Source organism: Microtus ochrogaster, chromosome 2 (genome assembly GCF_000317375.1).
Source record: "Microtus ochrogaster isolate Prairie Vole_2 chromosome 2, MicOch1.0, whole genome shotgun sequence".
NCBI classification, from domain to species: Eukaryota; Metazoa; Chordata; class Mammalia; order Rodentia; family Cricetidae; genus Microtus; species Microtus ochrogaster.
The window spans coordinates 26124812-26138671 of NC_022010.1; the positions used below are offsets into that span (position 1 = coordinate 26124812).

Sequence of the window (13860 nt, forward strand, 5' to 3'; positions counted from 1 at the left end):
AAAGGTCCCTCTTCGCAGAGGACTCCAGCTTGGTGTCCAGTTGACAAAAGCTACGTGGGAAAGACGGGAGGGGCGACCTCTCTTGCCCCCAACAAGAATATCATCTGTTACCAAGTTGAATCTGCAGGAGCTGTGGATGCAATGGAGCTTGACTTCAACACCATTTCTTAGGTCTCTCTAGCACGGGCTTTTTCTAAACTCTGCCGTTGCTCTGCTTGGCTTTGCAGGTGCTACACATCCTACCGGGACCCCTTTTGGGGCGCCACCCCATCACAGTAATTTTCTCAACCCTGCCGCTCACCTAGGTGAGTCAGAAAGATGGCGCAGTCCTCCCAACAGCCTAGCCATGGCACCCTCTAAGCCTTCCAAGGAGGGACATGGGATCTTCAGCCCCGGGGTGTGGTGGGGTAGCAGCCGCTGTGCATTCAGGAAGCAGAGAGAGCTGGATGCTGGTGCTTAGCTCACTGTCTCCTTTTTACTCAGTTCAGGACCCACCCAGTGGGCTGGTACCACACACACTAAGGGTGGGCTGGCCCACCTTAAGGTAATCTAGGCACTCCACATCTGTACCCAGAGGGTGTCCCCCTAGGTGAGTCTAGATCTAGTTAAGTTGACAGTAGGTATTAACCATCACAGGGGACTTGGAAAAGGGAAGTAGTCCTTGGCATCTCAGAACATGTGTCTTTAGGCTGGACTCACCGAGGGTCCCTCTAGAAGGACAGGTGTGGCAAGCGTTGTAAGAGAGCTGCACTGAAGAGCTGTGCTTTTTGATTGTGGTTTTTCACACTTTATTAACAGGTGTCGTCTTAGGAGAGGCATGCTTCCTGTGCCTTTCTGTTTAACATTTCCGGGAAGTGTGCAGGCAGTCGCAGGCAGTGGTGCCTGGTGGGGAATATATAGGAGAATTATATTACTATTATTTGGAATTTTGAGACAAGGTCTCTGTAACTCTGGCTGTCTTGGAACTCATTATGTAGATCAGGCTAGCCTTAAAACTCAACAGAGATTTGTCTTCCTCTGCCGAATGTTGATATTTAAGGCATACGCTACCACCACCCAGCTTTTATTACTTGTATTTTACCTGTATGGGTGTTTCGCCTTTACGAATTCCTGTGTGTGTGTGTCTGCATTGCCCTTGGAGGCCAAAAGTGGGTATCAGGTTCCCTGGAACTGGAGTTGTAGACAATTGTGAGCTGCCCTGTGGGTGCTGGGAGTCACACTCCAGGTCCTCTGGAAGAGCAGTGGCGCTCTTAACCACTGAGCCCTCTCTCCAGCCTGGCATCGTCTTTTTTTTTGTTCATGCATGTAATCTCAGCAGATAGAAACGAGGCAGGGGGAATCAGCTCAAGTCTAGCCTTGACTTAACATCAAGTCTGAAGGCAGCCTGAGTTCAGTGAGACCATGTCTAAAGCCATGAGAGAAGAAGAGAGACTCACTCAGAGACAGAAGCCTTTTGTGTACAGGAAGGCAGCTGAGGATGCCAGCTCCTGAGTTAGCCCGGTGTCATCCCAAGTGCAAGGGTGAAATCAGAAAGGATGGCACCCTGGAAAATGAACCCCCTTGGGACTCGTGCTCACCCAGCGACTACACCCAAGCACAGGAATAGAATGCGTTTACACAGTCCGGCGGGAGAGTCTGTCGTGTTCCCAGCTCCTGGGACACCTGTGTTCCTCACTGACATGTCCCTGACTACCCTCTCTTCCTTCTCCATCTCATTCACAGAGCCTTTTAACCGGCCGTCTACATTCACGGGCCTTGCCGCAGTCGGCGGCAATGCCTTCGGTGGACTTGGAAACCCTTCAGTTAGTGAGTACCTCTTGATTTTTCTATCTCCCTTGTACAATTTCTCTGACCCATATATGGCTTTTTAGACCTTTGGAGACGAAGGGAGACTTCGGGAAAACTAATTTATATATGGGTCAGTGATAGAGCACTTGCCTAAAACCTAGGGGCGCTGCTCAGTGATGAGAGCTTGTCTAGCATGGGCAAGGCCTGGAGCTCCTTCCCCCGGCACCACCTAAAGTCATGTAGAAACAGAGGGAAGGGACAGGTGTGGCGGCGCACGCCTTTAATCCCAGCCCTCTGGAGGCAGAGGCAGGGGGAATCTCTCTGAGTGTGAGGCCACCTGCTCTATAGAGAGAGTTCCAGGCCTGCCGGAGCTGCGTAGTGAGACCCTGTTGAAATGAAAACGAAGGTCCCATGAAAAGAGAGTGTCATCTGGAGATGGAGAGACGTAGCCCAGTGGGAAAGAGTACTTGCTGCTCTTCCAGGGGACCCAGACTTGGTTCTCAGCACCCACCTGACAACTCCTAACCACTGTAGCTCCATTCCCAAGGCATCTGGCGCCTTCTCCTGGCCTCGACAGGCTGGCCATCAGGCACACACATGGCATTCATGTATACATGCAGGCAAACACCCAGGCACGTGAAGTAAAAATAAATGTGTGTGTCCTTTCCCGAGAGGGTTTGTCTAAAGCAGTGATGGGTTAGAACATTCCAAACACAGGGGTCAGAGTGAAGCTGGTTGAAGTACACAAGCCGTGTTGTAAGCAGAGCACGCTGCTGACCCAGGCTCTGTGTGTCAGAGTGGTGGGAGCGTGTTCAGCCACTACAAGACATTTACCTTGGCTCCAACTGAAAGGAGGAAGAAAAGTACAGTGGAGAATAACGGGCCTCGTGATGTGACTCAGGGGGTGGAGCACTTGCCTGGCATGCAGGAAGTCCTCCGTGCCCAGGAATACGTAGACAGGGAAATGGCACAAGCCTGCAGTCCCAGCTCCTGGGAAGATGGAGGCACTAGGCCCATCCTTAGGGAGTCCGAGGCCATGCAGGGATCCATAAGACCTTGTCTCAGAAAGAAAGGAAGGAGGCAAGCAAGCAACAGAAACCCAGCACACATTGTCCAGGACGCGGTCCTGCTTGGTCTTTTCGGATGTCTGTTGTAACTAATGCTGGAAGGAGTGGCATTTGGCAGACTGTGGTAGGCAGAGGGCCGGTGGATGCTGCTGAGCTGGCCTGTTCATCTGCCGTGTGGTCATAGTGCACCTTTCTGCATGCCTGGAACTTTGCATGCCTCCCTGTGTCCGACGGGGCATCTGCACACCCGCTCCGCCCCTTCTCACTTTTTCCTCTTCATTGAATTAAAAAAAAAAAAAAAAGCTGTGAGCTGCCTCTGCCGTGTAGGACGAGTGTTCCTCTAATGAGTGTGTTAATTTCCTTTCCTTTTCCAGCTGCCAATAACATGTATTCATTTTAACTCTGAATGCTGTTAAAGTTTTTGGTAAGTACCTTCACTCCGGCAGGTTTCTATCGAGATTTCTCTGAAACCTTTTTTGTTCTCCACTTCACCATTTCAGCACCCAACTCAGTGTTCGGCCACAAGGATAGCCCCAGTGTGCAGAACTTTAGCAATCCTCACGAGCCCTGGAACCGGCTGCACCGAACGCCTCCGTCGTTCCCGACCCCTCCGCCCTGGCTGAAGCCAGGGGAGTTGGAGCGCAGTGCGTCCGCTGCAGCCCATGACAGAGATAGAGATGTAGATAAACGAGACTCCTCCGTTAGTAAAGATGACAAGGAAAGGTACGGAAAGAAACCGCCCTGTGCCGCCCTGTGCCACGCTCCAGTCAGAACCAGCCGCCTCCCCCTCTCCCTTGCCCCAGCCTTGTGCTTGTGACCGCTGTAGCTCCCCAGGTCCTCGCCAGTCGATCCCGAGCGACCCTCCCTGCACTCTATGGTACCCAGCAGATGGTGACCGTCAGCTGTCACTAGAACGTAGTGCAAGGTGCCTGTCTCAGAAGCAGTGACCACATACAAGCCACCCAAAGCCCCTGGAACATTAGCGTGTCCACGTACACATCTTCCTACAGACAGCCAGTTGGAGCTTGGAGCCAGACACACACACAGCATGTATCTGCCATGTTTGCTTTTGAGTCACCAAGCCCATCCAATCACCCATAGGTTCTTTTGGTTTTTGTTTGTTTTTTCCCCTCCCTTTTCATTTGCTTCTAGTAAGTCATGTGTACATTACCTCATCCTCTTTTTTCTCAAGTGCCATCCAAACTCAAAACCCTGGGGCTCACAGACGATCAGTACAATTTTGTGGTTGTTGCTTTGACTAATCTGACTTCAGACAGCCGCAACAGGAAGCTCTGCTTTGCGTTTGGTTTTCCAGGGAATTATTAATGTTATTAACCATTGTTGTCTCCATACTAACTAACCCTTTCCTAAAAAAAAAAAAATCTATCTTCAAAGAAGAAATGTCTCAGTATTTTTGTGCAGACTGCCCAACACACATTCTTTTCTCTCTTTCGGCTGTTTTCATTTGGAATGAAAAATGTTAAGTCCTGCCAATATACACCTGGCAAAAAACCATACGAAACAAAACACCCCAACCCCTGTTGGTAATGTCTTTGTGTATTTAGGATTGAAATTTAAGATTGCTCAGTAGGTAATGCACTTAGCCCGGCAAGCGTTAAGGGCTTGAGTTCAGATCCTCAGCATCCATACAAAGCTGGGAACAGTCGTGAGTGTGTGTGTGTGTGTGAGTCATCCCTAAGCTCTTGTCCCACCTTGCCTTTGTGTCTGACGCCCCCAGCTGTCCTCTAACCTCCACAGGCTCTTGATGGTCTGCACCTGCAGGCACGCACACACACACACACACACACATACACACACAGACACACACACACACAGACACGCACACACACACACAGACACGCATACACACACACACACACAAATGCTCAAATTTGATTCAGGTCTTTGACTTTCCTCTGCTTTGTGTATTGTGCATTTATATGCCATAGTTATTTAAAATAAGTCAACGTTTCAAATTCTAGATATAACCAATAAAGTGGAGTACTCCTTTAATGCCGGCACTCCAGAGGTAGAAGCAGGTGGATCTCTGAGTTGGAGGCCAGCCTAGTCTACATGGGCCAGCCAGGGCTACCTAGAGAAACCCTGTCTCAGAAAAATGGACTTAGATGTCTTTCATTGGTTCCTTATGGGAGGAAAAAGATAAATTACCATTTAAGGGAGTGGTGGGTCTTTTGGTTTGGTTTTGCTTTTTAAACTCAGCCTATAGGAATTCTAAAGTGCTAAGGGGATCACTCCCATGGAACCTGGGTTTCCTGGATCACTTATTATTATTATTATTATTATTATTATTATTATTATTATTTCATCATTCTTTTTGGTTTTTCAAGATGGGTTTTTTTCTGTGTAGCTTTGGTGCCTGTCCTGGTACTAGCGCTTGTAGACCAGGCTGGCCTTGAACTCCCAGAGATCCACCTGCCTCTTCCTCCTGAGTGCGCCACCCCCGCCTGGCTCACTTACTGTTGAGTAGGATGTAGACTGTAGTCAGCAGGCTTCTTTTGGCTTTTCTTGATGGAGAAAAGGCCTCTTGTACTGAAGTCAGGACACTTGACAGATATTTTTATCTTTTTTCCCCCTTATGGCTCATCTTGTCAGCCTGTGTATGTTAGCAGGAAGCAGGATTTCCTTCCCCCATCTTCCCCAGCACCCCCACAGTGGTCCCCTGCACTCTGATCTCTGCCACCTTTGGTCCACACAACTTCTGGCTTCTCCCCTCACCTTTTCCACATCCATCTTGAGATGGGCCCTGGGAACCATCATCTCTCTTCTCTCTTCTTAACTTTCTGAGTTTGGACTGTTTAATATCTGTTATTGACTTTTATCCCCAGTCCATAGACATCCTGACCAAGCCAAGTCCCTGAGAATTTTCTTTCACAGTCTCCTACAGGGTCCTCAGTCAGTGAGGTTTTGTCTGCTACTGCCTAGTCTGTCTCTGCATGAGATTGGAGCTCTCTGACAATCCAGCTATCTGGAGGGTGGGGCTGCCTTTCCAACTACCCTTAGTGTATACTCACATTCTTCAACCTGAAGAGTGCCTTTGTTCCCAGGGTCAGCTGTGGAAATCCCCTGTCTGTATTAAACCCTTGCCCTCCTCAATTTTATATCCAGAGTCAGAAGAAGTCATAATTTGTGTTTGGCCTGTACTCTTAACCCAAAGCTTTCCTGAGATGCTAACCACGTGGACTGTCTTGCGGTGTTTCTCAGTGACCACCCTGGTCCACAGTGGCTCTCTGTGCACTTCCTTGGTGACCTTGATCAAGGCAGGTCCCTGGGACCCCCACTCACCCTCATCTGTAGGCCTTCACCCATGAAGCTGCCTCTAGAATCTAGATTAGAGCAGGTCGCTGACTTTGCCCTGACATGGGGCACTGCCCTGCTACCTGGGTGATCTAGCTGTCTTCACCACCATCTCATCGACTGCTCCTTGCCTGCCTGGCAAGCCCATTTCATGTTTTCCCCTCTCCCCCTCACAGGGAAAGCGTTGAGAAAAGACACCCCAGCCATCCTTCCCCAGCACCTCCCGTCCCGGTGAGCGCCCTGGGCCATAACCGCAGCTCTACCGATCCGACGACCAGGGGTCATTTGAATACTGAGGCTCGTGAGAAAGATAAACCAAAAGAGAGGGAGAGAGACCACTCGGGATCCCGAAAGGACCTGACCACCGAAGAGCACAAAGCCAAGGAAGGCCACCTGCCCGAGAGAGACGGGCATAACCACGAGGGACGTGTAGCAGGCGAGGAACCCAAGCAACTGTCCCGGGTGCCGTCACCCTATGTGAGGACACCAGGTGTGGATAGCACGAGGCCTAACAGCACCTCCAGCCGGGAGGCCGAGCCACGCAAGGGTGAGCCGGCCTATGAGAACCCCAAGAAGAACGCCGAGGTCAAGGTCAAAGAGGAACGCAAGGAAGACCACGACCTACCTACAGAGGGCCCACAGGCCCACAGGACCTCAGAGGCACCTCCACCCAGCTCCTCAGCCAGTGCTAGCGTGCACCCAGGGCCTCTGGCATCCATGCCCATGACCGTGGGAGTGACCGGTATCCATGCCATGAACAGTATCGGTAGTCTGGACAGGACACGCATGATGACCCCGTTTATGGGCCTCAGCCCAATCCCAGGGGGAGAGCGCTTCCCATACCCCTCTTTCCACTGGGACCCCATGAGGGACCCCTTGAGGGATCCTTACCGTGACTTGGACATGCACCGAAGGGACCCTCTGGGCAGGGACTTCCTGCTCAGGAATGACCCCCTGCACCGGCTGTCCACACCCCGGTTGTACGAAGCCGACCGCTCCTTCAGGGACAGGGAGCCTCATGATTATAGCCACCATCACCACCACCACCACCACCCGCTAGCTGTGGACCCTCGACGGGAACATGAACGGGGCGGACACCTAGATGAGCGCGAGCGGCTGCACGTGCTTCGGGAGGACTACGAGCACCCACGGTTGCACCCTGTGCACCCCGCTTCTCTGGATGGACACCTCCCACACCCGAGCCTGCTCACGCCAGGCCTGCCCAGTATGCACTACCCTCGCATCAGCCCTACTGCGGGCCACCAGAATGGACTGCTCAACAAGACCCCGCCCACCGCGGCACTCAGCGCCCCACCTCCGCTCATTTCCACACTGGGGGGCCGCCCAGGATCCCCCCGGAGGACTACGCCTCTGTCGGCTGAAATCCGAGAAAGGCCACCGTCCCACACACTGAAGGACATCGAAGCTCGATAAGTCAGGAGGACGAGGCAGACCTCAGAGTTGGGGGAAAAAACCCCAGGGACACCCCCCAAGACTCAAAAGACAACTCCTGCACCCCCAGAATTGAGAGGTGCAGAGCTCCAACTCTTCCCCTTGGAAAAAAAATGGACAGAGACTCCGTTTGGGTGTTGAAATGTTTTGTATATTAATGTTGGGATTTTTCAGACCTTTTAGCCAGTCCTGTTTGTCCTTACATCTCCTTACTTTTTTAATTTTGTTGTTCCTTGCATCAAATTTTGATTTGAACCAAAACGGTGAAGGTAATGACACACACGGATCTGATGATGCTATGGGGGTGAGGGGCACCCGTCCATCACCCAGAGCTGTCCCAGAGGAGGGGGCGTGTACATAGAGTGTAAAAAGAGATTGCTTCATGAGCTGACGGTTCATATATGCAAAAGATAAAGACGAAAGCTTTACTTGTACAGATGTAAATAGGTAAAGATTAAGTAACATAATACATTAATACTTCTTCAAATGTGCTATTTACAAGTCTAATATCCGTGAACTCGGCCCTCCAAGGAGGCCCTGTTCCCATCTGCTAAACCCTTCAACTATGCAATGAACACGAGGGCTTTCCCCCCAAAGCCCATAAATCTCAAAGGAGCCTTTTCAAATCCATTTACAACATATTTAAGGTCATATTTTCCCTGAACAACCGCTTACCTGAGATGTTATACAACTGTTTTCCTCCCCCCCCCCCCCGTTTGTTTTTTTGTTTTTCAGATGGAGCGAACATGCCTCTCCCCCTCCCCCCCTTTTTTTATTTCTTTAAATCCAGAGCCCAGGCTAGAACTTTGCATCTGAAGTTGCTGCTTGTGGTCTTCTTCCCTGGAGAAATGGGGAAAGGTGCGCCCGCCCCCTTACGCCCCTCTGGAAGTGTAAGCCAGAAGCAGCTTTGCCCAGGGAAGATGGGATTAGTCTTTGATAATCAGAGGCAGATGGGCCGTGTCTGCCAGGCGCAGACAGGTCACCAGAATTTCTGGTCACCCCTGAGGCCGTGATGTTGCAGGCAACTTTAAGTGGGAACCTCGCCTTTCCCACCCTCCACCCCGAGTCCTATCGCATAGCATGTACACACTTCCTCGTTCATAATGTGATTTACGGACACTCACACAGATCCTGAAAGAAAGCCATCCGGGTTTTCTTCGCGGATGGGTTATGTTTCCACGGTAACTGCCGAATTGAAGGTACACGGAGCGCAATGTGAATCGCTGATATTCCAATAGGAAATGGAAGCCTGGGAAGAGCTGAACAAGTAGATTGTGTAAGAGCCATCAGGAATTACCGAGGGCGAAAGGTGGCAGAAGTGTGCGCGTGAGTGTGTTTCTGTGTGCACGCACGCGCGCGTGCGCTCTTGTGCCAGCGTGAGTGCCTGTGTGTGTGCTCTTGTGCAAGTGTGTGTACTCGTGTGTGTGTATGTTGAGTTTTCATCAGTCTTAATGTCTTCATGACAATTTTATAAAGACATTAACCCTCTTGTCTACATATTTGGAGAGAATATGACTTTACTAGCCGAGAAAATACAATATATCTTGTCTACTGGCCTGTAAAATACATGTAAGAAATAAAGATTAGTCCCATTTGGTCCTCTAGTATATTAAAGTGCTACCTGACATTGTTACCCTGTTTGTTTGTTTTTTTCCAAAAAAGAAAAAAAAATTGTAAACTACAGACCATTGTTTTTAAAAGCAGAGAGATCTATTTTAGTAGGCAACTGAAGGTTTAGTTGTGAATTCAGATTTTGTGGACACCCGACGTGTGCAGTGTTTTCTTTCTTTTTCTTTTTTTCTGTTTGTTTTGTTTCATTTTTTTAAGATAACAACTAAAAAAACAAAAAACCTCCCCAGGATTCTGTGCACTGGAAACCGTAGTGGTAGCTCTCAGCATTGTAAAGGGGTTTCTCTGTACAGGCCTTTTGCTGTTTCTCTTGTATGTAAAAAAAAAAAAAAAAAAGGAAAAAAAGAAAAAAAATTAAGTCCTTTCCGGATCCTACTCGAACAGGAAGGGAAGCAACGGAATCTTTAGCATGTCTCATTGGAGGAGCCTCCGTGTGTAATGTAAGTGTGCCATGTTATTAAAAAATGTGAACCAAGTTTCCAGAGTTTCTTTGTGCGAGGTGCCACTCACAGTTAGGAAAGAAGCCTCCGGCACTCTAGACCGAGTTCTAGAAAAGACTCCCCCACTCCCCCACCCCTGGCCTTGCATCCCCCAGGGCCAGAATAGTAAGGTCCTCTCACCCTCCCAAAACAGGTACTGACCAGCAACTGGTCCAGCATCCTTTGGCCGTGGCGCATCTGTTTATGTGTTCGCTTTGTATGTTCTGAATAAAAGAAATATCCCCAGGGAACCGGTTGTAGCTCAGTGGGAAGAATCTTCACCTAGCAGGCATGAAGCCCTGAGGTCCACCCCCAGCACTGAAGAAATCGGATGCGGTGCATACCTCTTATCCTAGGACTGGGGAGGCGGAGGCAGAAGGACTAGAAATTCCAGATCTTGGCCAGTGAGGGGGCTCAGCAGGATAAAGCATTTGCCCTCACGCCCTACAATTTGAGTTTCATCACTGGGACCCACTTGGAAGGAGAGAATTGACTCCTGAAAAGCGCTCTCTCTCTCTCTCTCTCTCTCTCTCTCACACACACACACACACACACACACACACACACACACACACATTGCTTTTTACAGTTCACGGTCATCCATAAGGCCAGTCTGGCCTACGTGAGACCCTGTCTGAAAGAAAGACACAGGGTAAACTTCCATATTTTAGACTGTTAGAAGTTGGCCTGGGAGCTCGCTGGAGGGCAGGGTAAAGCCACTAACCGCCGACCTTGACTCCCCGAGTTCTGTCTCATGTGATAGGCCCCTGTAGTAGGAGAGAACTAAAAGTTGTCCTCTGACACATGCGTACATATGTACGAACATATGCCCCCCCCACATGCGTACATATGTACGAACATGCAAAGTAAATGTAACTTTTCATTTAAACCTGCTAAATTCACTGTTTGGATTAAGGTTTGTACCACACTGGAGAAAAAAAAGAAAAAAAACACTCAAGGTCAGTTGGGACGAGGTGCTGGTAAACTTCGGACACAATAAAGAACAGAAATCAGGGAGGCCGTAAGGTAATGGTTCTCAACCTTCCTAATGCGACCCTTTCCTCCGTGACCCCCCACACCATAAAATTATTTCATTGCTACTTTGTAACTGTAATCTTGCTGCTGTTAGGAACCATAGTGTATCTGACATGCAAGATATCTGACATTCGACCCCTGTAATACCCAAAGGGGTCCCGACCCATAGGTTGAGAACCATTGCTGTATGGCCTCCCAAGGTGCTGCCACTGTGCTCTTGGAAAGGTCTAGGGACCTGTGACAGGACTCCTGGTTGGGGGAGGGTCACAAGGGAGCCCACAGGCTTAACCAAGCTGAGCTGGGAGACTGGAGAGATGAATCAGCCCTTAAGAGCACTTGATGTTCTTACAAATCACGTGTAACTCCAGCTCCTAGGGACTCCACATACTCTTCTGACGTCCAAGAGCGAATGTACCTGCATGTGTATCTGTGTGCTTATCCCCCCCACCACCACCACACACACAAATAAGATAAATCCAAAATAAACCAACCTGGGGACGTATCTCAGTGGCAGAGGACACTGCAGGAGAAAAAACAAGAAAATCCAACAACCCCTAAACCTAAAACGGTCAGAGCAACAGTTGGGTAAAGTCCACTTGGCTGAGCATCATTTGATAGCTAGAGGAACTGCCAGGAAAAAAAAAAAGCCAACAACGGGAAGAAAAGAAAACCAGTGAGTTGGAAAATACACCAAATCCCGGGCTTTGCTGAAGCCAGTACCACAGACGTCACAGACAGTCTTTGACATGCTATTTCCAGCAGACCTGGCTGCCTCTTCACCGTACACCTATTTCAGTATCACCATTTGCAGAGTCAGATCCTGGAAGAGTCGCTCTCCACTCAGTCATGGTGGCTGATCCCCGCGGGCTTTGATTCAGCTCAACCTTTGCATATTTCCCCTCTAATTACATTGGGCACCTCAGCATTGATGGGTACCGGCACCAATTTGATTTCCTGCTACCCTCTGGATGCTCTAATTATCTCCACCATCTCTGACTGACAATGATCTTGTTACCTTCTAATGGTACATGACAGGTGAAATAGCGAATATAATGATGCGATAATTACCGCCCTGGATGGATATTTGTGATGGCGGTAGCTGTGCATCCCTTCTCTGCCTCAATCAAGGCGGAAGGGGAAAAGAAGATGCAATTGTTGACGGCCTGGACGTACAGCGCATAAAAAGTGGGGGAGAGAGAGAATTCTGTGGTGCAGTTAGCCAAGACCTCTCTCTCTCCTGTTTGACTTCATATTGGAAAACAAGATAGGCCTCTGTGGCGATAATGAAGCTGAAAGAGAAGGGATAATATGAGCAGGGTGCTGTGTGTGTGTGTGTGTGTGTGTGTGTGTGTGTGTGTGTGTGTGTGTGTGTGTGTGTTTAAATTCTCAACATTCTTTGTGCACTTTAGAAGAATTTATAAACTGTAAGATATTTGCCAGAACACAATTGGTTCTTGATCAGGAGCTGGGGAGGCATCACTGTCGGTAGAGAGCGCTGTGTTCATCCCCAGTTCTGAATAAACACTGAGGGGTGGTACACACCATCATCTCAGGACTCAGAAGGCTGCGGGCTGCGGCAGGAGGATAAGAAGTTCAAAGTTGTCCTTGACTACATATCAAGTTTGAGGCCAGCCTGGGCTACATGAAATCCTGTCCAAAAAAACAAACAAACAAAAAAAAAAAAACCCCACAACTTGTTCCTGTCATTGCACAGTATGAAGCTGTTGATCTTCTTTGGTTGTCTTCACAGGTACCAAGCCAAAGTTGTCATATCTCAGGTAGAAAGTGCTAGAAGCTTCTGATGAAAGGTACAGTGGAAAGAAGTCCTTGAGACAGCATTGACAGTCTAGCTTTGCCTACCTGTGTCCTTAGCAACCCGAGAAAACCCAGAACCTCCCTAGATCTCACTTTTTCTATCGCCTGCCCGTCTCCAACTGCCTTTACTGGTGACCTACGGCCTGGAATGTGCTAGGCAAATGCCCCAAACAACTGAGCCATGCCCCAGCCCTTTGCGGAGCGGGGGCAATTCTAGGCAGGTGCTCTACCACTGAACCACACCCCAGCCCCTCACTGGGGGATTCTAGGCAGGTGCTCCACCACTGAACCACACCCCAGCCCCTCACTGGGGGATTCTAGGCAGGTGCTCTACCACTGAGCTACACTCCAACCCCTCACTGGGGGATTCTAGGCAGGGGCTTTACCACTGAACCACACCCCAGCCCCTCACTGGGGGATTCTAGGCAGGTGCTCTACCTCTGAGCCACACCCCAGCCCCTCACTGGGGGATTCTAGGCAGGTGCTCTACCACTGAGTCACACCCCCAACCCCTCACTGGGGGATTCTAGGCAGGTGCTCTACCACTGAGCCACACTCCAGCCCCTCACTGGGGGATTCTGGGATAGCATTCTACCACTGTGTGAGGCACACTAACCCTAGGAGCTCAGTTCGGTTTTTCATGGAGTTTGTTGTTTTTAGATACAGCTCTTTGAAACCCAGTCTGTTCTTGGAATCCTAGTCCTTCTGCCTCTACCTCCCAGGTCCTGGGATTAGAGGCATGAACTCTCATGTCCAACGAACCCAAATTATTAATGTAGAATTATTGGCAACCTTGGGCAGTTGGTCAGAGACAGCTTCATGATACAGCCAAGATGTGTTTTTCTGAGACCTTTTACTTAAACAGAACCAAGATTCTTGATTTGTCTGCAGGAAAGAATTTCGGAATGAACTGGCATCTAGTAGCATTAGTTTATTAGAAAGAGCTTTTGACACTGATTTTAGCACGGATGCTAACAGAAAGGCTCTAAGAGGAGGGACACACCCAAAAGCAATATGGATTCTCAAGAGAAGAGCCTGTTCCCGTGACTTAGAAACAACCATCCATGTATAGGATTGTGGTTGCTTCTAAAACTACATCTAAAATGGTTGCTAAGAAAGCCTTTCTTCTCTTTCAATAAATGAGACTGTAGGGGGGCCCTACAGGTAGGTACATTGGCTAGGACTACAAGCTGATAAGGAATAAAAACCTGGGTCACAGCTCAGGCAGGTTGATCTTTGTGAGCTTAAAACCAACTTGGGTTATAGAGTGAGTTCCAGGA

The 13860-nt window shown here is 49.3% G+C and overlaps 1 protein-coding gene across 2 annotated transcripts in view; it reads left to right on the top strand.

The window, feature by feature from the left end:
- Auts2 (AUTS2, activator of transcription and developmental regulator) overlaps positions 1–9605 on the top strand; it is a 1102717-nt gene extending 1093112 nt beyond the window's left edge. For both annotated transcript variants that reach the window (XM_026784894.1, XM_013350687.2), the window contains exons 16-19: positions 228–305; positions 1723–1806; positions 3356–3578; positions 6347–9605. In XM_026784894.1, the coding sequence (XP_026640695.1) occupies positions 228–305; positions 1723–1806; positions 3356–3578; positions 6347–7604 (1643 nt within the window). In that variant the 3' untranslated portion in view covers positions 7605–9605. The remainder of the gene's footprint in view (positions 1–227; positions 306–1722; positions 1807–3355; positions 3579–6346) is intronic.
- Positions 9606–13860: the final 4255 nt, after the last annotated feature.